Genomic DNA, 23,607 nt, shown 5'->3' on the forward strand with positions numbered 1-23,607 from the left:
AAATTCCGTCACTCCTCTGTTATCTGTCTCAATCCTCAGACTCGTCTTATCTAGACTGCCAGCCAACCTGCGTTCGAGACGGCACCCACTGATGCTACCTTGGAGTTCCTGAGCAGCCTCCGATACTCCTCAATCTTGGAGATTCCAACCATGATCAGCTCCTCTTCCACTGCTGGAGCGAGGCCATCCTTCCAGAGACAAATCATTCCATTAACCTGCTGATCGTCAATCGTAACTGACATCACAAGATCCCTCCCGTCCCTAAGCTCCCAAGAAGCTCTGCCGTGTACAACCATTCCCGTTGGCTTCCAATGTAGTTCGCCCAAGCCACCACTCGCAGTGTATTTTCCATCAGCACCCTTCATCGTAATGGTGCGACTCTGCTGTGAGAATTTGACCTCCGTCTTGGGAGGGATGCTGTGAAAGTCGATCATCGCGATCTCCGCGTTCTGATTCGGAGACTTGACGTAGCATTTATCGCCCCAGACTTCAAGAACAGCTCGCCGTTCGACTTCGTAGCGAGGTGTTTTGTCGCCCTTGACACCCAAGATTCGGCGGTGTCCGACAAGAGCGGTGTAGTGCATCTCCAGCGCGGGCTTTTCCGCGCTGCGTCGGGGGTCGGGAGTTACGTCCTCGCGAACAATGAACTTTTCAAGCCAGGAGGGGGCCATCTTGAATTGAGAGGATATTTGTGAAGGGGGATCTAAAATGTTGGTGCTCAGGAGTGGAAAGGGATTCGTGGCATGTCTTGATCCAAGCGTCGCTTTAAGCTGAGAACGAGAACCCATGCAAGTTCAGTGAACCCTTAAATCTGACAGCAGAAACCTAACTGAACAGGGCTTAGCCATTTCCATGACAGTTTAGTCTTACGTATTAGAATATCATGTCATGTAACAGGATGAAACTTTATCCTGTAGACAGGCTATTCTCTTGCACGATTCCACATCATGCAGGGATGATTTGCCTCAATGGAAACTTGAGCATCATCTCGAATAGTGATTTGCGTGTAAAGCACCCATATCTGAGGTCTTTGTCAAAAAGAACACAATAAATGAACAATTCCGCACCAAGAATTGTGTACTTTGTACTTGAGCTTCGAACAGAACCTGAACCTTCAGAAGTAGCCTGATTACCTCCAGCACAAATGAACATCAGAATCTTGTCGGCAGTACAGTAAAGCAAGGCTCCACAGTGATTATAAGGCGTGAATCTGGTATAAAATGCGACATTCAACCGACACTTGGGACTGGGATGAGATCATTGACATGTTGATCACCTTGTCCAACTGGACTCAGTCGAAACTTACCAAGGTGTTTCTCTGCAGTTTCTCGAAACTAAACGAAGCCAGATCATCATGCCTTCCAGGAAGTATTGGGGTCAGCGAGGACAGGGTAGACGATTTCGTCCCAAGCCCTTCGATTTTAGTTACATCCTGAATCCATATCCTCCTGTTGCAAGCCATCTCGCTAATTCAACTGACAGTCTATCTCTTGCGGACGAAACAGCCAGCCAATCCACCAATCAAGACAGTGATCCTGTCATATGCAAAATCAGGTCGTGCCGCAATCCAGTCCGAGCGAACCGCAAGCGTTGCGGCGATTGTCTAGATAGAATGTCGGCTCAAAGGCGAGCTCGCGTCCAGAAGCGCCGAAGGCAGGGCGTCAGAGATCCAATCACTGGCGAGACGACCAAACAATGCGCCGACTGCGGCAGGCCCTCTGACAAGTATAGGTGCCCCCAGTGCTCTAAGAAAGGCTCTGCTGCGAGCCTGGCCTTCTACCACAGACGGCGCGAGAAGGGTCGATGTCCAAAATGCGGCGGGGAAATAGACAGAGAGGGGTACTGTTGCGAAAGGTGCCATTTGAGAGATCTCAGCATTGGAGAAACAAGAAGAAAAAGAAAGAGCCGGGGAGATTCTGTTTGAGCTATAAAAAGCTCTCCATGTAAGGAAAGTAGATCATAAAACTAGAGATATCAGTCCTTATGGATGAAGATGGCGTCATATTGCGAACCAATTTTAACTGAACCCTTTTATTTCCTTGCTGCTTAGACTTTATTCTTACAGCTATTCACGACGTGAGTTCCACTCCCGATCAAAGTTTGTCAGCGCCCTCTGCGCCGTAGGTACGCAATCCAAAGCCTTGATAGAGACTCGAGGCGGTAAGCTGAGCATGTACAACACCGACTGCGCTAAATCCTCTGCAACCAGCGGCTCATATCCCTCGATAAAGTCATCCATAGCACTCTGATCGTACTGAACGCGTTGAAGATGGAAATGTGTCTGGACAACGCCTGGCCGAAGAACTAAAACCCTGATGTCTGAACCCGCCGTTTCCATGCGAAGACTGTTGGAGAAGCCCTCGAGGAAGGCTTTTGATGCGTGATAAACTGCTTCGCCGTTGAAGGGTGGACACTCGAGACCTGTGACGGAGGAGACGTTGATGATGGTTCCTTTCTTTCGTTCCCACATTGAGTGGTTGAGGACTGCGTGGGTGGTGAACATGACGCCGTTGATGTTGGTGTTTGACATCTGGGCGACTTGATCGATGGGGATCTCCCAAAAGCGTCCGGGGGTGCCGAGTGCAAGACCGGCCTGAGAGGTTATTAGTACTCAGATATCAGTCTCATAGATATGTTGTCCACCCACATTGTTGATCAAGATGTCAATCTGGCCAAGCTCAGATATGGCTGACTTGACAGCCTTTTCTATGTCGGGCTGGTTCTGAATGTCTACGGGGTAGACTCCGACCTTGACCTCAGAGAATTTGGATGTGATCTTGTCGCGTACTGCTTCAAGCTTATCCTACATCGAGGACACTCATCAGTGAATGGATTAAGGGTTTGTTTAATCAGTTCGCACCTTGCTTCGAGATACTAGGGCAATGTTCACGCCATGCTCAGCCAGCGCCAATGCAATGGCTTCACCAATACCCATAGAGGCTCCAGTCTATAATATAATCAGCATCTCTGAAGTTCACTATCCATGGATACGAACAATGAATGCTGTCTGTCCCTTCAAGGCCTCCATTTTGTCCAGCAGTTTGATAAAAAGCCCAGCCGATGTAGAGGACCAAGAGAGATATGCACTGCGATATATATATCTTTGAGCTGAAGGGTCTTTTCATAGCTGATAAATCAACTTTGTATTCATCACTCTGTAGTTAAATCAAGGCCCATAGTGACGTCGACGATGACTAATAGAGGATAGTTCCAATTCGTATAGAATCCGAGTACTCGGAAAACACCAAGCTGAAAATCTGCAACCTCACGATACTAAGTTAGATACGCTTCAATTTCTCGTTATATTAAAACACCATTTCTTTCAGGTGTTCTTCTCCTTTCTCACAGCGTCCGCTATCGCATCCATGCTTAGTAATGGAACTCATGATGTCGAGATGTCATGGAAGCGGGGTAGCTCAACAAACGGTGTTTACGTGAGGGGGTAGTAATACCAGCAAAGTCCAGCTACATAATATCTTCGAATGAATGATAAGAGAGATATAAAACTATACAGCGTCCTCCAGCGTGACTGTCATTCCCCAGTGTTCTCACCGGATGAGAAAGCTTCTGGATATAGCTCAGCCATCTTCTCATACAATGACAGAAGCCGAGTGGTCAAGAACGAACTCAACAACCCTGGCGCTATTCGTGGTGTGGTGACCGGTAATCATACTACTGGTGAGAACTTTGGTCTGGTTGGCGTCACTTATCACCCTGAAGACAGACCACGTGCCTTGAGAAGGGCACCGATTGAGCCTTTGGATCGTGAAGGGCGGCAGTTCCTGCGTCGTTTTGACGATGATGCTACTGATCCTCATCGGGTGACCACTTGGCCTCCTCGAGATGAGGATGCAAGTGAACTTCAGGCATATGAGGAGCGGTACAAGCAGGTTAGAAGGCCTCGCCCGCCTCAACAGCAAAAGGCCAAGCAAAGGGCACCCAACACGAATTGAGGTCAGGATGGATATTTTGTACGTAATTTGAGGGAGTTATTGTATGGAGTAGGATCCTGAATACGGGTTTGTGTAGAGATTCAGATTTGTAACTTGATTAAATAGTATGTTTTGACTATGTGATCTCTGTTGCAACATTCCCGTGTCCCTCCAGTAGCCTGGGTGGGACTGGCCATCGATCCCGTATTTTGATGTCGTAGGCGACTGGCAAACAAACCTTTCGATATGTGCTCTGTTTCTCACACGATGGTCGCCTGCTGGAAATCCGCCTTGCTCACAGCCTCACCATACATAACCCCATGTACATAAGTCTCCCCAACCAAAACCCATCCTTGAGCGCCCTTCCGTAGCACAAATGGGACATGTGCCCCTGCGATCAAACTCAAAACATCCCCAACTTCTGTTCTCGCTGGCCCCAGTCCCAAGTAGCCCTTCTCTGTTATGAAAAGCACTCTATCAGTCCCAGCATCATCTACCGCAATCGCAAAGATATCTCCCTCCTCCGGATCAGGCTTCTGCTTAAACCGAAGATCATGCTTCGCATCAGAAGCAGAGTCTGAGATACGAGCAAGATAATTTGCAAAATGAGCGCTGCAAGCATCAGGTGCAGGATGTGTGGTGAGCCAGATATTCGTTAAAAGGGTTCGCCACAGCGCCTCAGGGACGGTTGTTGAAGGTTGGGGCGGATAGGCTATGTCAGCCAGACGAGTCTTCCCTGGGTACCATGACCGAAGACTCTTGTAGAACGCCCGCTCTTCTTCTTTATTCTTAGGCAGAGGGGCAATCTTGATGATTCTTTCCAAGATATGAGCGCTCACTGATAGTATTCTTCCGTTTTCAGACAACGAGTAATCACCCTTTACATGAGAAGTCGCGTGAAAGACTCGCCAATTGTGATCATAAAGCCGCCTCCCCCGAGCCTTTTGAGCCTTCATCTCTTTCAGGAACAGTGGCTCAGTCGCAACGGCGCTCGCCATCTTCGGAACCCAGCTTGGATAGCCAGCCCCCTTTCCAAACCAATCTGGCTGGAGGGCAGCGTCAAAGACATCTTCTTCCAGCGGCGCCCAATCTGGTTGCTTCTTAGGAAATCGCTTCTTGGCCTTCTGTCTGTCAAGTAACTTGTTGCCGATTGGCTTCTTCGACGTAAACTTGTATGCCTCCCGAGGAAGAGGATGGTTGACCAAAGATAGGACGAGAAGACCTGCGTCGCCGCTGACGAGACGTTGAGCTATGTCGAGGTAGAAGTCGCCCATATTTCGATTGCTGTAATTTGGTTTGAGAGGTTCCCTGCCAAGCGTTGTTTGATCTGTGATGCCGAGAAAGGCCCAGACCTTGTCACGCGGATCACCAGCCATTCTCGTACCTCCAAGCATCGTCACATCAAGGAGGTTGAGCTTTCGCCCAGCCTTCTTCAAGTCAAACATCGAAGGCTGAAAGTTAACCCAATGAGGCACCATCTTTGGCGACAAGTGACTCGCAACAAAGTATGTCCAGTCCATGGCCTTCTTCAGCTCTGACGCCGGTACTTCCTCGCCATTATAGTAGAAGGCATATTCCTTTGCAAGTATGAACTCTTGAACAGTCCAGACACGACTCCACCAACTCTCTGTGACTATTCGGAGGAGACTGAGCCATGATATCAGCTCCGAGCCTGTTGAAGTGGCATCAAAGAAGGCCCTTGCAGAAGCGTACTTTTTGCCGTGGAATTGGATATCGGCATTGTCTGGGTCTTCTGGGAATGCCGGCCACGCTTTGAGAATGCTCATCGCCGCTGTTCGTTCCGTATGCTTTCTGCCAAGCCATATGAAGACCTTTTCAGCTGCACTGTATATCTCATCCATGCGAGCAACCTGGACAGTCTTCTCATCCATGTCGTCTTGGTTAATACATACAGCGTCGGTCCAGATAGGTCTGCCGTTGAGGTATTTGTGTAAGCCAAGGAGGGCAGCGTGCAAGTTAGCACCGATGGGGAATAGTTTGTTGTTAATTGCTATATCGACTGTATCGGCATGGCTGAAGTGAGGAACCTCAAGCTCAGTCTCACGAAAGTCGCGACCACGATTCCACATTGGTCCGAAATCGACCCAGACGTAAGATAGACAGACATAAGGCGGTATCTCGGATGCGGAGTAAGTTTTCATAGTCAGAGAAAGGACCGAGTCATTGACTTCGACCTGAACAAGACGTATTCCCTTTGCGTCTTCAAGCGGCGAGTGAACCAACTTCTCTGTTGACAAGTCCTATTTCAGATTCAATTCTGCAACTTCAAGATGACGATGGTGTTATCTCTTACAGGCTTTTGACCAGATGACCCTTGAAGGCTTGAAAAGAAACCAGATAATCTTTCTTGACCGGACTGGAAGGCTGCTTTGTAGCCTGCTCTGACCCCCTCAGCGGTTGAGTAATCCACTGCCCATTTCGCCAGGGCTACGAAAGCATCGCTGCTGTTTTCGGCTTTGAAATTGGGATCACGGGGGATCCGAGCTTCAAATGGTATATCCATGGTTATCGAGAAAGAGAAAAGTCATTGAGTTGCTGTCAAATAAAATGTGAAGGTTGGAGATGACTTGAGTCTCACGGCTTACTCTCTGATGATCTCCTCAGCTGTGACGTAATTGTGCTTCCTTCGCTCAAGCCAATGAAGAGGATGGGTGTTGTTTCACAAATGATTTCACTCTTTTGCATTTTCGATGTCTATTTTACCTCGTCTCTTTTCATATTGGCATGAATGGAGGCTGTACCTTGGCTGTACTCTTTTCTCAACTGTAGGTTGCCAAGATCTTTCGGGCAGTACAGAGCTTAAGTTGATCGTGGGGCCTTCGGTGGCGCAACATCACTAAAGACGAGCGCTAGATAGCCGCCCCAATCCCCTAACTCAGGCCTGGAGTGACCATCGATCCCCGCTGGTTTTAATCTTTGCGTCTAATTTTAACTTGGTGTTGATGACGAGTATTATAGTCTTAACTGACATACTTGTATGTAATCAAACTCATCACGTTCCTTACCAGCGATATCCAATTTCCTCCATATCCTTGAGATGACAACTATCCATTTGCCATAATAAGCGTCGGTGTTCTCAATGAGTAAAGCTTCAAGATAAGCTTCTGACGGTCCAGATTACCGGGTCACAACTGCGACTCCAACGGTCAGTGTAACCATGAATGGAAAAGTCCAAAAGTGGAAGATACAGCAAGGTTCTATCCCCGACTCACGTTCCAAGATCCGCCCCCAGTTCTGGCCAAACATGCCATCCCACCATCTCCGCAACACTAGACCCAGTTCTTCATAACCTTGTCTCAGCCAATGGCGTCTCCACGTGCGCTCCAATTAAACCGCGTAATTTCCAGCCTCAAAACCATCCTCCATCAACTAAACTACCTTCCTCATCAAGCATATATAATGGCGCTGTCCTGGTTCCGCTGCAGAGGGAGACTGCTCGCTCTCACTGCAGTTTTCTCCTTCGGCACTTTTTTCGTTTTGAGACAATACGCAGATATGGCGTCCCTACCGAAAAGCTCGTTACTTGGCCTCCTTGCGGCTGCGCCGGTACTGGGAAATGACCCAAATATGAAGTGGTATCCTCCGAGCTCTAGTCAGGTTAATGACCTTGATAAGGTGTTGGATGGGAAAGGAACTTGGGGGTTCATCTATGAGTCGTCGCATACGCCGGATGATAAGTATGGGACGTATAATTGGTGTAACATGCCTCATGCGAGGAAGAGGGAGTATAAGAAAGCTCCGAAGGATTATGAGTTGCAATATGTTGAAGTGGTAAGTGGAATATCCCAGGGCACACTTTTGATACGGTTACTAACTTGATGGTAGATTCAAAGACATCACAAGCGTACTCCCTACGCAGCAAACGCCTTTCCCGTTGAGCCATACCAATGGAACTGCGATAACCAAGGCCTTTACTATTTCGGCCGCCAATTCACAGAACCCCCCAAGCCTAACGCCCAAGGCTACTGGAAAGGTTTCACATCAGATATCAACCCCTTCATCCCCTCCGGATGGATCGGATCCTGTCAATTTCCTCAAATCACCGCCGAAGGTCTCGATGATTCTTGGGTCCATGGAAAGGATCTCTATGAAGTTTATCACGATCTTTTGAAATTCATCCCAGGCCGCAAGGAAGATTGGCGAAGCAAAGTCATGTTTCGAGTTACCAATAACCAGATTACGAGTCAGGTTGCTGGCATGTTCATCAACGGCATGTATCAGACCACCGAATCCGTCCCGTTGCTTATCCAACAAGCTGGCGTGGATAGTCTTGAGCCGCAGTACAAGTGCAGTGTTGGAAGCCAGTTGACGAGCGCAATCAAGTCTTCCTCTAACAAAGAGTGGCAAAAGCATCTTGACAAGACAAAGGATCTTTACAAGACGCTTGACGACATCTCTGGTGTACCATCTAACGACGTTGGGTTCCATGAGAGTTTTGATCATTACTATGATAACCTTTCCGCTCGCCAATGCCACAAGAAGCCCTTCCCCTGCAAATTAGTCAACGGGAAGAACTCAACTACCTGCGTCGACCAAACACTCGCTGACAAGGTCTATCGTCTCGGCCAATGGGAATACTCCCAGATGTACCGCGACGCACCCGAATCGCTCGCTGCGTCCGCTACTTCATGGGGCGTCTGGATTGCCGAGCTAGCAAGCCACTTCCGCGCTGTCGTAGCCGGCAAGCGAGATCTCTTGTATCTTCATAACTTTGCACACGATGGCTCTATCAGTCGACTGTTGAGTATTCTTCAGATCGATTTGATGGTTTGGCCGGGTATGGGAAGTGAGGTTGTTTTTGAGCTTTACAAGAAGAAGGAGGATTATTTTGTTAGGGTTCTTTGGAGTGGAAAGACTTTGAGGTCTTCGCACCCGGATCTAGGCAAGATGGAGATGGTGCCTGTGAAGACTCTTCTGAAGTACTTTGATGGGTTGACGGGGAAGGATGCTAGTCTTGTCAAGGGACGATGCTCGGGGGATGTTCCTCTGTAAATTGGCACCTTATGGCTTACTTGATGTTAGAGCTTGATATCATTGGCTGGCTTACATGAATACGTTGCTAGGCAGACAGTTACACAATCGTCCCGAATATGAGCACAAACACTCAACTAGGTGGTACAGCTCTCAACAAATTGTTTGCTGGTTTACAAACGAAGTCTTGTAGCCTGCAGTGGGCCTTTCAGGACCAATGTTTAATATGTCCCTAAACCAAATTACTTTCAAACACAAACATTTAACCACGCACGTTTTTATCAACCCATGCCTCAACTTACCTATAATAACTTCTCTGTCTCTCTTTCAATAACAAAGCATAATCCAAGTCTGGCCTATTCTTCGGACCATATTCCTAGCCCTCAGATGATGCCATCAGCCTAGCGAAGCCGAAAATGCCCTACTGTCCTCCTTGTGACAGGCACTTCCGCCTAGAGAACTCCTTGGACCAACACATCCGTGCCGTACACTCTCAGACCTACTGTTGGCGCTGTGAAAGACACTTTCCGCACGCACGTGCAAAGCAACAGCACCTTGAGAACTCTCCACGGCATCACATCTGCACTCACTGCGATTACGAGCCCGACTTCGACTCACAAGATGATCTGGCAGATCATCTGATAGAAGAACACCATGCTTGCATTCCATGTCATGAATATTTCTCCGACGAGGAAGATCTTCTGGAGCATGATGTGGATGTTCATCATAAATGCCGAACCTGCGGCCGATTCTTCAGCTCGCGATCGAACCTGATCAACGTTGGTCTTCCCAACTACTCTCTTATCTTTCTCAGCTCATACTTATACTTTCATAGCACCGCAAGACTCACGCCGCGAAAAATTTCGAATGCCTCGGATGTTCAAGGATGTTCATCTCCCGTTCAGCCATGGTGCTCCATCTTGAGGCCAACACTTGCGAGTCGGGGTCTGACGAACATTCCATCAGGCAGTGCGTTTGGGACTACTACGAGATCTACGGGCGCTGGAATCATGACCACGACGATGACCTTGACTGTGGTAGCTGCGGAACGTATTTTAACAAGTTGAGCGCTCTGCTGCAGCATGTTGAGAGTGAAAGCTGTGACGCGAGTATCTCGGACTACGACTTACTCTTCGACCATATAGAGCAAAGCATTTGCTAAAGCTAGGATCTTCAGATCGGCTTATTCTCTCTTCGTACAATATCTGGTCGTTAGCTTTCTTGGTGTAGGACAGAATACTCACATTGTTATAAGCTTGGTAGCCAAGAGACTCTTTATCGAGAAAGAAATAAGCAGCGATGGCCACCAATGCCCACAATAACATTTGAGAGATATCTATAGTAAGGCAAGGCGAGAGAAAATTCTGAAATACATTTACCAAGGAACATGAAATACCCCTGATGTGACAGGATATAGATCTCCCGCTCCGCGATGAAGTTCCATCTCTAGGCCAGTACTTGCTCATCGGAGAACAATATGAGGTCTTTAAATTGCCAGTACTATATCATTACCGCTGGTGAGGACGGGTTTCTGGCCTTGGCCATAGAATTCTGTATAGATGCCAATCAGTATATTAGATCAAACTAGTCTAAAGTTTACTAAAATATACTAAACTTTACCTAAGCCTTTGCATGCTTAGGATGAAGCTCTTGGGTTATCTTAACTCCTCTTGCTAGGCAAGTTCGGCTATCAGGTTCAGTGAAATAGTATCTACCGTGTAACTTCTAAAGAAGCCTGTCTGACAATTATCATATTAGGCAAAGTTCGACAACTCCCCGTGAAGGGTATCTTGTCTGTCTTTCTTGACCTTCTTTGAGCCTCAGCATTATACTTCGCGAAGAAAGTAATGCGCAAGACTGAGGATGTTATGTCGAGCTGCCGTGGCTGTATACGCAACTTTAGTCCACATCGTGCTCTTGATATTCACTTACATGATGAACATCAGGACACTGTAGAACGCGAACGGACAGCTAGGGGTTCGGGCAGATACATACCTAGGTATTCTGGAGGAGGTCTGGATACAGGCAGAGTTTGTGTCAATAGAGTTACGGAGTACAGTACGTTGATGGCTGCTGAAGTTCGTGGACGGGGCGGGGGTTCCAGGGAAGCGTAGCACCCCCGCTCTGCCGTGACGCGCCTTGCAACAAATTGCTTTTTGGAGTTCAGCCCAACCAAACCCTGAAACTCAATGAACAAGACGCGTTGTTGACTCCCTTCTCACCGTACCATGATGATTCTCTGGTGATGCCGGAGTTAGCTAATGAGAAACGCGGCTCTTTGCCTCTTGAATATTTTTTGCCCCCCGAATTCCAGCAATTCCAAGCTTCCTCGCCGCGATGGCGCGCGCACGCCGGAGAGCCAAGGTTGAAGACCAGGCGCCTATCGCGTAGCGCAAAAGCAGCCTACCAGCTGCAGCGCCCCTGCCTCTGCACTTCAACAGCGCCAACACCTGAACGGCCTTAACTCTTCTGAACTCGCTAGACAGGTTCCACGGCAATTGCAATTTTCGGACCATGGCGTAGACGCGTCTGGTGCCGGTTCCATTGGGGCTCAGAACATGGAGCGCACTTTTGCCATGGTGGAGAAACAAATGTTTATGCTCACAGCATGCTGAACGCTTCACTGCATGCCCTGCCGAATCATCTTCAATGACGCCAAGGAACCGGCGGCGCACAACTCCAAATGGTATTGGGACAAATTCCTATGTTTCGCGTGCGATATAGGATTCGAAACTGCCACAGATCTCAAGAAGCTCAGTCCTCGATGGCCCATCTTTCAACTTGATGAGTAACCTGGTTTGTCTACCAGCATTTATATTCGCATGACCCGAATCCAATCCAGTGCCCAGCGTGCGACCACAGATGGATCTCCTAATCACAGATGATGTACCATCTTGAAGGAAACCGGTGCAAGTCAGGCTTCAATTCCGCGTTCTTGGCTAGAGCACTATCCAAGCACTGTCATAAAATGATCGGACCGGCCTGAATATGACATGTCCGGGGTGCGAGGCCGAATTCAAGACTCTGTCCCTTCTGTTCCGCCACATGGAATCGAGACTCTGCGCCCTGAGGAACTGGCAAGAAGCAACGGGCCTGATGCATCTCCTCTTCAGCTTGACGCAAGAAATCGATGTGGCCAACAGGACTTGCAATATGTGCAAAAGACTGTTTGACTCTGAAGCCGGTCTTTTTGATCACGTGCGGTATCAACATGAGAACACCATCTGCCGAACGTGTGACAGGGTTTTTCGCGACTCGGAAGAATGGCATAAACATATCATCTCACGCACACCGATCAAAGTTCGGGCTTCCGTCTGCGCCATGTCCCAGCCTTCTGTTGCTTTTGACATGGGAAAGCACTACAACGACCATATGTGGCACTTCCACAACAAATGCGCGCCTTGTGGATTGAACTTCGGCAATAAGCAGGAACGGTTGGTTCACGGGGCTGTGGCTCATCATAGATGCCCTGACTGTTTCCAGTTCTTCATGTGCCCAGATGACCTATGCAATGTGAGTATTCTTTGCTTCAATTTGAATCTTCTAACATAATTGGCAGCACTACAAAGAGCTTCATGGGGTCAACCCTCTTACTCTGGTCGAACCGGCCTCGCCGACGGTTCCGGCTGTACCTATGAAGAAAGAATTTCCAACGATCACTTCTCCTCCAACGGTCACTTCCATTCCGACCACCGTTACCCAAGTAAAATCGGAAGCAAGCCCAGAAGCTCCCTTGAATAGAGTTGCTTCTCCGGAGATCAAACCTTCAGTGAGAACCCAAGGCCTTCGAATAAAGTGTGCGACAGCTCAAGCATCGGCTGTATTTGAGACTTATCCACCGAGAAGCGCTGTAGCAAAGGCCACGCCCAAGAGGAAGAAGATGGGTACAAGTCAGAGTTTGAAAACCAGTTTCTTGGTTTCTAAGGGATGAGCGGTTGGTCCGCAAGAAGAGCTGTGAAAGGGGTTGGCTAGGATAGTTGGAAACGATAGCAATTGGTGAAGAGACTTAGATTCCGAGCGCTTTGGATGATCTTGACCCAACTCCTACAATCACGGGTCTCCTAAATACATTGCCTGAGCTCTGACACAAATGAGGCTTCCATAAGGTAGGTAGAGATCTCTGCGGGGTATAGGGAAGCACGACCTGATAAATGCTGCCTGAGGTATTGATTGATTGTTCTGTTGGCAACCGTATTGAACAAGGCAGGAGCACCCAACCCAACCACAGGCTAGCATCACAAACATCCTCGTTAGAGAAAGCAACGTTCATTTATTGGCAACGCTCACAAAAGCATCACCGATCTCCACGCAAACTCTGCTTTCTCTCTGTTACACTCAAACAACGCCTGCTAAAATCTCTGAGACTACAACCGCATCACATGTTGCCATAATGGGGCGTGCACGTAAGCGCCTCAAGCTCGAAGAAGGAGAGATTTCATCTTCCGATGATGATTGCATAATCGTCGACGTGCAAGTCAAGAAAGGGCGCGAGTCAAAGCTCAAAGTTGCTCAGGGTCATGGTCATCATCTCTCAACTTCCAAAGCAAACACGGCGGCCCCTCATCCCTTTTGCAGCGAATGCTGCAGATATTTCCAAAGCGATGCCGAAAAAGAGCGACACTTCTCGAAGTGGCATTACGGCAACCTATGTATCGCATGCGACGAGGGTTTCCCAACAGAATCAGAGTTACTCCAAGTGAGTTCATTCACTTGGACAGTTACTTTCTGATCTGACCGATTTCTTAGCACAAAGCTACCCACAAAGAGTCCCCGATTTGCTGTATCGGCTGCAAGAAAGGATTCAAAACCTACTCAGGAATGATGGATCATCTTGAGCACGGCGCGTGCAAATCAACCTGCACCGTTCAGGTTGTCCGCAGTGCTGTAGCAACTCATTGTGCGCGTTTCCACCCATCCTCAACTCGGAACATCAACCTCCAATGCCCTACTTGCGACAAGAAGTACCGTCGCATGGGTCACGTCTTCAGACATTTCGAAAAAAGAGCATGCACTTTACGAAACTGGATCGAAGAAACAGGCCTAGTATATTTTCTCTCCACTCTCAAAACATCGATACAGGAGAATAAGGCGTCTACCTTCCACTGCAATGTCTGTCGAAAAAGCTTTGACCAAGAAGTTGGGCTAACGATGCACCAGAGAGATAAACACGGACATGCATTCTGTTGTGCTTGCAAGACACAATTTACCAGTCCAACCAAGAAGCAGAAACACGTCATGTCTAATCTTTCTGCAAAGCCTGGGACATTCTTCTGCGACCACTGTGATCCAAAAGTCCGCTTTGAATCGGAAAAGGAGCTGTGCGACCATTTGTGGCTGGACCACATCGCGTGTGGTCACTGTGGGCAGGTGTTTGAGACCTTTGAGCTCAAAAAACAGCACGATGCGGAGGCTCACAATAGGTGTGCTGTTTGTTACCGGTTCTTCGTGTCGAGTGCGGAACTCAAACAGGTGAGGGCACTGACCTTTATATTACTGCCCAAGTTTGCTAATTAGTTTCCTAGCACCGTGCGACCCATCAAGTCGAGCCCTCCATCATCGAGTCCCCTGTTGTCGAACCCTCCGTTGTACATCCACTACCGGCAAAACCAGAGCCGGTCCCTAGCCTCCAACGCGCATCCAAACAACTATACCGGTGAAGATGGAAATGTGCAAGGGAGTACATATCAGCAGGGTCGCCTCAGCAGTGGCATAAAGAGTCCTCATGGAAAAGAGAAATTGGCTCAGTCACTCGACTTAGATCATCTACACGACTTGAAATATTTACGCCATATCCGCCCAGACCAACTCCTACGCCCGAGCCTGAGAATAAGAAGACTCAGTCGCTAGAGCGGATCACATGCTTTTGAGTCGCAAGCCCTGGGAAGCATGAGCAAACAAGGGGAACGTCATGAAGCAAAACAAAGTATTACATTACAGGAGGATTTAGAACATATGGAGGTCCAAGGTTTGGGGCATCATTCATGTTACAGAAACAGAACATGTAATACACCATGATACACAAGTCAATCGTCAGTTTCATTAGCCAATGTCAGACTTTCAATCCAATAAAGAATGGCATATAATATGATATGCGGGGGATGCAGGTCAGCACGTGATCTAAGAGCCATTTATCGTGTTCTGTGTTGGTCTGCTCGTTCCCAAACTCACCACCAACATGAGTAACTTTCGATTCGAGAATGGCCCATCAGCCGCAGACTTTTCCGTCTCAAAACACGCCTACCTAGCCGCTCACCCAGAAGCCCAGTTTGGCTACATCGCAACAAGTGCTCTCGTGCTAGACACGAGCATCGCGTCTGAACCGCGCATCCTCCTACTTCAGCGCGCGGCAAGCGACGACGATCCCAACAAATGGGAACCTCCTGGTGGTGCATGCGATGATGAAGATGAGAGTGTTCTGAGCGCTGCTGCGCGTGAGCTCAGGGAAGAGGCTGGACTGGAGGCGAAGTGGGTTGGGGGCCCTGTTGGTGAACCGCATTTCTTTACCCTTGACGACGGGAAGAGAGTTTGTCAGTTCAATTTTCTCGTCAAGGTGGATCTGGGCTCGCAAGATGTCAAGTTATCTCCGGATGAGCATCAGCGATTTGTTTGGGCGTCGGAAAGTGAGGTTAGGGAGAGGAAGGCTGGTGATGTTGAGCTTGAGTTCACGAGAGACGAGGTTCAACAAACAGTACTTGCAGCATTCCAGTACGCAAAGGATATGAAATAAAGATAGTTCGATGAACAGGAACATCATATTCTTCCTACATGAGACTGAAAACCTGCTCTTCGACTTCGCCCCCAGTCAGCATATCCATCGCCTCTCCCTTCATCAACCCATGAACATAGCACTCACCAACCAGTAAATACCTCTCCCCGGCGCGACGCAGACAGAATGGAACCTTGCAGCCAAATAAAACACAAAACACATCACCGGCTTCCAATGCCGATGGCCCTAGTACATAATAGCCCTTCTTACTTCGTGCAAATACTCGTCCGTCTGACGCGGAAGTTGCCCACCGACTCCATTTATCATGTTCTTTCTCGTCCTGTATCTTTTCTGCTTGTTTCGTAATGTCATCTGATACTGCAAAACTACCAAACGTTTCCACTACGAACTTTGCTGCCATTTGTAACCATGTCTGTTCAGGAACGGAATCATATTGTTTGCATTCGTGGCCCGTTGCCTGAACACACGCGTTGCTGAGCGTCTGCATCAGCGCAAAGAAAGCAGAGTCTCCGTTCAAGTACTTATCCACACGATTGAACCTTGTCTTTCGGCAAATATCCTGCCAGAGGTGTTCTACCAGGTCGGCTTTTCCGTAAAAGTCGCTTGAGAGCATTGGCCTGGAATATTCTTCAATAGTATCAATACTGATACCGTGTATCTGTAGCACACTCTCATTCTCGATTATGTCCATCTTGACGGTAGAATTACGATGAGCTCGGTGAGGACATATTGGCTCAGCCAAAATGATCCCCTCAGACCATCTCCAGTCAGGTACCCATGAAGGCAACTTCATAATATTTCCAAGGTTGACATCATCGCATTTAGAAGGTAGACTGTTCTGAGGATGCTGCACTGCCGCAAGAGTAATGCACGCCGCTTCTGGGCGATCTCGCAATATCCTTGTGGCGATGTTGACGTAAGTCTGCTCAACAGAGAGCGTATAGTCTGCCACGATTGATATTGGTCCGCAGCCAAGAGGTAGAAGTGCCCGAGTCGAGAAGTGACTCAGAAAAGCAAATACTCGATCCCTCTGATCAGTGAACTGCAGATGGCGGGATCTCTGAAGCTCGTACACGAAGTTGTATCGGTTGGCATGGTGCGTTGTCTTGTCTGGTGGTATAAATCGTCGGTAAAGGAACGATATATCTGAAGTAGTGATTCCAAGAGTGCTACGAAGTTGATGGTATCCTTTTAACTTCTGGCACACCCTGGCCAGAGTATTCCAATCGATACTGTGATTTCCCCAGATCATCGTGGCAGGAGTTTCTGTTCCAATTTCTTGTACGACCCAACCTCTCTTGAACTATAGTAAACGTCAAAACTCATCCTCCCACGATTGTGATCTTATAGAACCTACCCATGGACGGCTTGTCAAAGCCTGGAGTACCTTGTCGTGCTGCCGTATTTGCCTCTCGAGATTTCTTGAGATTAAGACATGAGAATGCTGTGCATCAGTGCTGAGAGCTTCGTCAAGCTTATGGATCAGATTGAAAGCTGACTCTGCTTCCTTGTTGGTGTCTAAGCCAAGCCATACCAAGACCCTAGTCGCGTTTTCATAAATCTTGCCCATAGAATGGACTTGATTGCTTCTCTCATCAAGATCATCCTGATTGATACAGCACTGATCAGCCCAAACTCGCCTCTTCTGATCCGGATGTCGAATCTGAAGCAAAGCGGCAAAGATGGAACCTCCTCTAAGTGGCAGCAGAGCATCCTGATTGTTTTCACAAATGATGATCTCATGTGGTCTATCAGATGGACCTGGATCTGCCCAGACGTATGATAGTGCTTCGTAGTCTTTGAGAGAGTTGACGTGAGCTTCTTCCAGATTTCCCCGCAGTGGGCTTTCGGGTTGGCCAGGGTCTAATGAGAGGATCCGGACTGTACCAAGGCTGGTCAACGGGGGGTACTGGTAATGGGGCAATGCGGCTGAAGAGTACAGGGTTGGTTCGACGGTATGCTTGCCAGAGCAAGCGATTCCTCCTTGTTGGTCCATAGTGGAGTAAGATGCGATAAGACAAACCAACAGCCAAGCTGGTCCCACGGATTCGGGTCCAGAAGCGTATTTGAGCTTCCTAACCCAGGCATACCTAGGCCGACTCACTACATCATTACCCTTGTCAGTAGGACAATATTTCTGCCTGATATTTCAATGCAGAGACCTCTATTTAGAATATGCTATGAAGATTTCTTGGTTATGTATGAGGCATTTGCCGCTCGATGCCAAGCTTTGTGCTACCATCGTGTTTGACATAAGCGCTGGCTTCGTCACTTTCAGCCGCATTTCAACCTCAATAGGAACACACAAGATGACTGTAGCATCCAGCTATGTAACGTGCCAGCCAATCAGACATAGTTGAAGGATTCATCAAGATTTAGTGGTGTACTGTGATTTAACGCTGCGTTTGGAAAGTTGGGGGCCGTTGGGGTTCAAGCCCGAGAGCCGAGCCTCGTTTTACAATCCCGACCTCCAGGCTTTGCAAAAGTATAAAGAGCCTGGTTAAATTAGTATTGTCATATTCTTCATCTTATTTAACTCAAAAGTCTAATATTTCTGATCCCTCTGCCAAAAAAACAATATCTCCAAATTCCTATCACCTCGCTAGTCTTCTTCCATCATGAGTGGCCACCACGGCTATGGCTCATACGACCAGTACGACTCGGATGATCAGCAAGATGCTTATAGCCACACTGGTTCGGATGACCAGGGTGGCTTAGCAAACCCTCACGGCCAAGATGATCATGAAGACTCAAACACCCAGAACGCTGAATATCTTCAGAAAGTTGAAGAATGCCTTGCATATTACGGTGATCCCGACACTCAAGCCGCTTACCAGCACGTTGCGCACGCAGCTAGGGATACACTGCAGGATCTCCTCAAAGAGACTGGCACCAAAGGCGTGGTGACGTGCAGAATCAAAGCTTATGAATCGCTGGAGACTAAGCTCAGAGGCATGGAGAGTGAAGCCGAGTTTACTACCTTCGCGCTTAACGACGACATCTTTCAGCACCAGGATATGGGAGACCTTGCTGCTGTTAGGATCGGGCTATACTTGCCGCAGGATGTAATCAACATGGCAAAAGAGTGCCAGCAGCGGTTCAGCGTTGCCCATCTCTTTGGCACCGTTGGTAGCGGGAGAGATGCTCCACAATCAGATCGACAGAATCTCGAGGGCCATTCAAGAGGTCCTTGGCGGTCGCAGGATCAATATGGCTCTGACGAGTACTGGCAACATTCAGGTTACAAGTCTTGGCAGATGGTGGTCAATTGGGGGGGAGGGTATAGAGTCGAGATACAGATTGGAACAGTCGTTTCGCAGGCTTGGGCTGAAGTACAGCACAACATCATCTACAAGAGGCCAGACGACATCATGTCAACTCCAACCATGAAGCGTATGATCGACGCGATCAATGGTTTGGCTATCACAACAGAGATTATTCTCAGTGAACTCGAACGTAACGTCGAGACAGCAAAGCAAGAGGAAAAGCTGCGACGCGCGACAGAAAGTCAATACGACAACCAGCCCATCACAGAGATCGACGACTTTTTCGCATGGTTTGAAGTGGCCTATTGGTACAAAATGCCTCAAGCCTTGGCTCTGCGCTGGGAGCCTGATGCCATCTCTGTGCAGAAACTTGTTGAGTTTTGCTCAAATCCAGGACGACGATGGGGCCTTGCTCCTAACATGGGTTCTTACCGCGGAGTGGACTTCAAGAGACTGATCGAGGATAATAATTTGTTGCAGACTAATCCTTTGAGTAACGATAAGTGCGATATTGCTTATCTGCTCCTGTGCCAGATTGTGGACAATCTTGGGATTCGGGAAGAGTTTGATGCGAGAGAGGATGAGAGTCGGTACTGGGATTCTGTGCCACATCAGCCAGGCTGGAGTCGATAAAACATATGTGCTTCTGCTTTATAATGTTTTTTTCCTACTGTAACTGTCTACTCTGAAACTTTCGTTGAACCTTGACTTATCCTATCACTCAGCGCCCAGACAAAGTGATATCTAGACATCGCGCACGAGGGTAGAATAATGGAATTTAATCAAGGCATCTTGATGACCCGTATGCAAAGTGCCAAAAAGGCAGCTTGAGAATTACGTGGTCTTTACCTCGATGTACTTTGTCCATTGATGAGGCAGTGCTGATCTGAGATGGTCAGCGAACGCTCAGCCTACTTTAGCGTGACAAGTGACCTTAAGGTGAACTAACGAGTATGCATAAAGCCTCGTTCCTGACTAGCAGGCTCGTAGAGTAAATTGATCGCCCTATTTGCGCATAGCCTCAACGTCTTTCAGTGATAGTGAAATGACCGCTTTTCCAGCGATTCGTAAAAATGGATACGAGACACTGTACTCGATGACATGCCGCCAAGACACACTATCGACATATGGCGTTCGCAGTTTTGCATCAGAAGCCTCACAGCCTCAAATCGGTAGTAGTTGTATCTCAGCTGACACTCCTGTACCAACCATACACATATAGTTAAGTATGTGCCAATCTCCAAGTAGGGACATGGCCCCCAAATGTCTCCCGCAATTTAGATAACGGCCCCCAAGAGGCTTTCCCACCGATGTCATACTTACTGGCTAAAGAGGCAGAAGTGCAATTCAACTATCTTGGTGTATTGCTCAAAAGGCCTTCGGGCTTAAGTTTGGGGAGAGGGAGCCCGTTGTGCCTTGCACCGCCTTCGAAATTGTAGGATATCCTCAAAGAGTGGCGAAAAGGGAGAATTCTTCCACAGCCTGATTTGTTTTCGGTTTATTTAAACCGGACTTAACCTGCTTGGGGTCGTTTTCTATTGTAATCAGTACGCCAACTCAACTATCATTCTGCTAGCCGTTCGCTTAAGATACTTCATTCGTTTCATAATAGCAACTGTCAAACTCTCGTTCATATCACACTCTATCTGTTCGCTTATAATGGCTATTCGCTCCCATCTTCCTGAGCAACCAAAACAAAAACTTCTGTTCGTTGCGTTTGATGGTATGAAGATCCTCTCAACTAAAACTGCCAAAATCATATCAATGACTAAATCGAACAGGAACATGGCATGGCAGTGTCAAAAACTCGAAGGAGACCGTAGTATCTAGCCTGCCCGATCTCATCTCCAAGAGCGAGCACATTCGAAAGATTCGCGTCAACGGAGTCGGGACTGATGGCTTAACAGACAAGATTCTTGGAGGTTCGTTTCATCATTTACCCCCTGTCTTATCCAAGCCCGAACTCATTTGTCGCAGGTCTTGGTGGTTGGGGCACGCGAAGGAATGTCATAACTGCTTATCGTAAGAGGTCTCGCCATTTGCATGTGAGAAAGACTGACAGTAGAGAGGCAATATCGCCGACGACTATAACGAGGGCGATAGGATTGTCTTTTGTGGCTATTCACGAGGTAAGTCGGGAATTTTCTGTTTGATCTGCATCAATGGATTACTTACAATGATGCATAGGCGCATGGGCGGCTCGATATCTAGCAATGATGATTGAATGCCTCGGCCTAGTTCGAGACGGGGACACGGAATTCTTCAAGCGTTTGTATGACGCTTGCAAAAAAGACCCGTATCTTACCAAGGCCAACAAGGAGGAGCTACGACGCAATTACGACTGTAAGTATTAGCTTCTTTCCTTTGACAATGGCTGTTAACGAGTTGAAGTCTGGGATGACATTCAAATCGATGCACTCTGCTGTTTCGATACAGTTGGTTCGCTTGGTATCCCACTGTTTGGTATTGCAAAGCCACTGTCCTATCTCCACCGAAGCAAGTATAAGGCCAAGGTCATAGACCATGTTCCAAACAGTAAGTTCTAGGATAATCTGACTCAATACCGAATAGTACTGATGCTTTATGCAGACGTGAAATATTCCTTCCATGCTCTGGCCCTACACGAAACCAGAAGTCCTTATAGTCCAACTTACATGTGTGGACACAGCGTCCACCAGGTTTTCTTTCTAGGCGATCATGGTAACATGGGCAAGCTTGGGCAGCAGGAAGGCCTTGTTCATGCCCCTCTCGCTTGGATGGTCCAACAACTATCTTCCCACTTGGGTGTTTCTTTTGACGAGGACAAACTCAAAAGACGCTTCCCAAGCTACACGTCTGAAGGGCAACCTGGAAGAATGTCCCGACAGGGTACACACGACACCGCGCACGAGGCCATGATGAAACATGCCTGGTGCTGCCCGAGCGGATCTATCCCAGGAGCTGGCGTCGGCAGGCTAGTCATCATGGGTAGAAAGGATCGCAACCCAGGAATGGTTCTCAACTACTGTGATGCTGATTGCACCGATTCCAGTACTGACGAATCAGCTCGTCATGAAACTGCTTCTACTCATGCCCAAATACATATTGGCGCTCGTGGAAGACAAGAATGTGGCTTTGGCGATGCAGTGCCAGGGTATCTTGGTGTTCAACCAATGGATCCGAACCAAGTGTTTTTCTGGAAGAGAAGAGCGACGGGTGAGCAGGAATTTGTTGCTTCGGATGTTATTCAGGAGGCAAAGGTTGGGTTTCTGGAGGCGAGGCTCTTGGGACTTCCTGCGGCGGCGGCTAGTCACCCAGATTGCTGTGGCCTGAACCGTATACGACAAGAGGGGGTTGATGCTGAAGTCTCAGCAGAGAATGAAGAGACATGGGACTCAAAATTGAACCAAGGTACACGAGTGAGGGTCAAGAACTGGGTTCAAAGACGTTTGGGTGGTGGCTTGATACGTCTCGCCGTGATGTTGTAACCTTCTGTTATTATCGAGTCCAGTTGGTTTGGTTAGTGGTTCTGCTATATACCGTAGTATCCTTCAAGATCTACATATGCTCGACCAGTTGTCGCGTTGCCATATAAGTTCTGGGAAGCTCTAAGTCAACAGAGACCATATCGAGTATTCAACGACATGAAATTTGCCAAAAACTATCAGTTATTTGCCTGTAGTCGGCGGTCATAACGCACCGGACCACCTACCCTGAAGTTGACCCGCCACCATTGACGGGTTATGATCTCAATGTAAGCCGCAAAAGTAATGCTAAACTCATACGTACAGTTGTGACTGACAGAGATCTTGGACCTGTCAGTGGATATAATTGTGACTTGTACATTTATGCCGATGGCTTCCACTATGATTCGTGAAGCTTCCGTATTTATTATTGAGACGGATTAGAGTTTGTGTCTGTATCGATTGACCAATCACATGTTACGCTTTTAACTTCATCCGACTCCATTAATTGCTTTTGACACCAAGCCCTTAAAAGCGCATCGTTATCTCATTTCTTGATTTTCTAAACACCAAACAGACCGAGTATTTCAGAGCCTCAAGCAATGTCCGACGATAATGCTGAACAGCCTGAAGCGAAATTACCTACTTGCAGTACCTGTGGAAAGTCCTTTGACCACATGAATTCGGTCAGACAACATCGTGAACAAACCAAACATGCCTCGACAGATACAGACGGCACCGAACCAGAGCCTGGCGAAGAAGTGCCAAAGCGATTCGGATGCACAATGTGTAATCGGTCTTTCAAAAGAAAGTATTGGCTGCAGAAGCATTAGAGCAGCAAGCATGCCTCCAAGGTTCCGGATGCTTCTGATGAACCCGCTGAAGACGTAAAGCCAAGCCCCAAGGCGCAGAATCCAGCTGTGGACAGCGATGCCCCCATCAAGCAAGAAGATCTGAAGCAGGACGATCAAGATCAAGATTCTGCGCCGACTGTTTTCAGCTGTCCTGTTTGCGACAAGACCTTCAACGGACAATCTGGGCTTAATCGACATAAGGAAGCAAAGCATGATCCGAAGCGAGAAGAGGGAAGGATTCCTTGCAAATGGTGCAGAAAATCTTTCGTCGATGACCGTGCACTTCAAAATCACCACAAAGACACATATTCACGCATGCACTTATTGCATCAAGGTTTTCCACACCAAAGATGCACTTAAGGTCCACAAGCGCCGCAGCGGGCATACAGAGAG

At 48.0% G+C, this 23,607-nt stretch overlaps 11 protein-coding genes across 11 annotated transcripts; 7 read left to right on the top strand and 4 right to left on the bottom strand.

The window, feature by feature from the left end:
* Positions 1 to 50: 50 nt before the first annotated feature.
* FPRO_01830 (uncharacterized protein) lies at positions 51 to 671 on the bottom strand (the record flags this gene model as incomplete). Its single annotated transcript, XM_031227117.1, has 1 exon — positions 51 to 671. The coding sequence occupies one exon, from the start codon at positions 669 to 671 to the stop codon at positions 51 to 53; it is 621 nt and encodes a 206-aa protein (XP_031074643.1).
* Positions 672 to 2,065: 1,394 nt separating this feature from the next.
* Positions 2,066 to 3,028, bottom strand: FPRO_01829 (related to ketoreductases; the record flags this gene model as incomplete). The annotated part of the gene is made up of 4 exons (XM_031227128.1): positions 2,066 to 2,593; positions 2,648 to 2,803; positions 2,861 to 2,947; positions 2,996 to 3,028. The coding sequence occupies 4 exons, from the start codon at positions 3,026 to 3,028 to the stop codon at positions 2,066 to 2,068; spliced, it is 804 nt and encodes a 267-aa protein (XP_031074644.1).
* A 1,164-nt stretch (positions 3,029 to 4,192) lies between these two features.
* FPRO_01828 (uncharacterized protein) lies at positions 4,193 to 6,456 on the bottom strand (the record flags this gene model as incomplete). Its single annotated transcript, XM_031227139.1, has 2 exons — positions 4,193 to 6,193; positions 6,247 to 6,456. The coding sequence occupies 2 exons, from the start codon at positions 6,454 to 6,456 to the stop codon at positions 4,193 to 4,195; spliced, it is 2,211 nt and encodes a 736-aa protein (XP_031074645.1).
* A 992-nt stretch (positions 6,457 to 7,448) lies between these two features.
* FPRO_01827 (uncharacterized protein) lies at positions 7,449 to 8,945 on the top strand (the record flags this gene model as incomplete). The annotated part of the gene is made up of 2 exons (XM_031227151.1): positions 7,449 to 7,724; positions 7,779 to 8,945. 2 exons carry the CDS (start codon positions 7,449 to 7,451, stop codon positions 8,943 to 8,945), a joined length of 1,443 nt encoding a protein of 480 aa, XP_031074646.1.
* Positions 8,946 to 9,340: 395 nt separating this feature from the next.
* FPRO_01826 (uncharacterized protein) lies at positions 9,341 to 10,086 on the top strand (the record flags this gene model as incomplete). Its single annotated transcript, XM_031227162.1, has 2 exons — positions 9,341 to 9,703; positions 9,760 to 10,086. The coding sequence occupies 2 exons, from the start codon at positions 9,341 to 9,343 to the stop codon at positions 10,084 to 10,086; spliced, it is 690 nt and encodes a 229-aa protein (XP_031074647.1).
* Positions 10,087 to 11,912: 1,826 nt separating this feature from the next.
* On the top strand, positions 11,913 to 12,855 carry FPRO_01825 (uncharacterized protein; the record flags this gene model as incomplete). The annotated part of the gene is made up of 2 exons (XM_031227173.1): positions 11,913 to 12,437; positions 12,484 to 12,855. The coding sequence occupies 2 exons, from the start codon at positions 11,913 to 11,915 to the stop codon at positions 12,853 to 12,855; spliced, it is 897 nt and encodes a 298-aa protein (XP_031074648.1).
* Positions 12,856 to 13,314: 459 nt separating this feature from the next.
* Positions 13,315 to 14,581, top strand: FPRO_01824 (uncharacterized protein; the record flags this gene model as incomplete). The annotated part of the gene is made up of 3 exons (XM_031227184.1): positions 13,315 to 13,620; positions 13,671 to 14,393; positions 14,447 to 14,581. The coding sequence occupies 3 exons, from the start codon at positions 13,315 to 13,317 to the stop codon at positions 14,579 to 14,581; spliced, it is 1,164 nt and encodes a 387-aa protein (XP_031074649.1).
* Positions 14,582 to 15,099: 518 nt separating this feature from the next.
* Positions 15,100 to 15,651, top strand: FPRO_01823 (uncharacterized protein; the record flags this gene model as incomplete). The annotated part of the gene is made up of 1 exon (XM_031227195.1): positions 15,100 to 15,651. One exon carries the CDS (start codon positions 15,100 to 15,102, stop codon positions 15,649 to 15,651), a length of 552 nt encoding a protein of 183 aa, XP_031074650.1.
* Positions 15,652 to 15,685: 34 nt separating this feature from the next.
* On the bottom strand, positions 15,686 to 17,647 carry FPRO_01822 (uncharacterized protein; the record flags this gene model as incomplete). The annotated part of the gene is made up of 2 exons (XM_031227206.1): positions 15,686 to 16,954; positions 17,009 to 17,647. The coding sequence occupies 2 exons, from the start codon at positions 17,645 to 17,647 to the stop codon at positions 15,686 to 15,688; spliced, it is 1,908 nt and encodes a 635-aa protein (XP_031074651.1).
* Positions 17,648 to 18,269: 622 nt separating this feature from the next.
* On the top strand, positions 18,270 to 19,550 carry FPRO_01821 (uncharacterized protein; the record flags this gene model as incomplete). The annotated part of the gene is made up of 1 exon (XM_031227217.1): positions 18,270 to 19,550. One exon carries the CDS (start codon positions 18,270 to 18,272, stop codon positions 19,548 to 19,550), a length of 1,281 nt encoding a protein of 426 aa, XP_031074652.1.
* A 1,026-nt stretch (positions 19,551 to 20,576) lies between these two features.
* On the top strand, positions 20,577 to 22,384 carry FPRO_01820 (uncharacterized protein; the record flags this gene model as incomplete). Its single annotated transcript, XM_031227228.1, has 7 exons — positions 20,577 to 20,640; positions 20,699 to 20,839; positions 20,895 to 20,939; positions 20,987 to 21,046; positions 21,105 to 21,260; positions 21,309 to 21,452; positions 21,507 to 22,384. The coding sequence occupies 7 exons, from the start codon at positions 20,577 to 20,579 to the stop codon at positions 22,382 to 22,384; spliced, it is 1,488 nt and encodes a 495-aa protein (XP_031074653.1).
* Between the last annotated feature and the right edge of the window lie 1,223 nt (positions 22,385 to 23,607).

Source organism: Fusarium proliferatum (assembly GCF_900067095.1).
Source record: "Fusarium proliferatum ET1 genome assembly, contig: FPRO_scaffold001, whole genome shotgun sequence".
Lineage (NCBI taxonomy): Eukaryota > Fungi > Ascomycota > Sordariomycetes > Hypocreales > Nectriaceae > Fusarium > Fusarium proliferatum.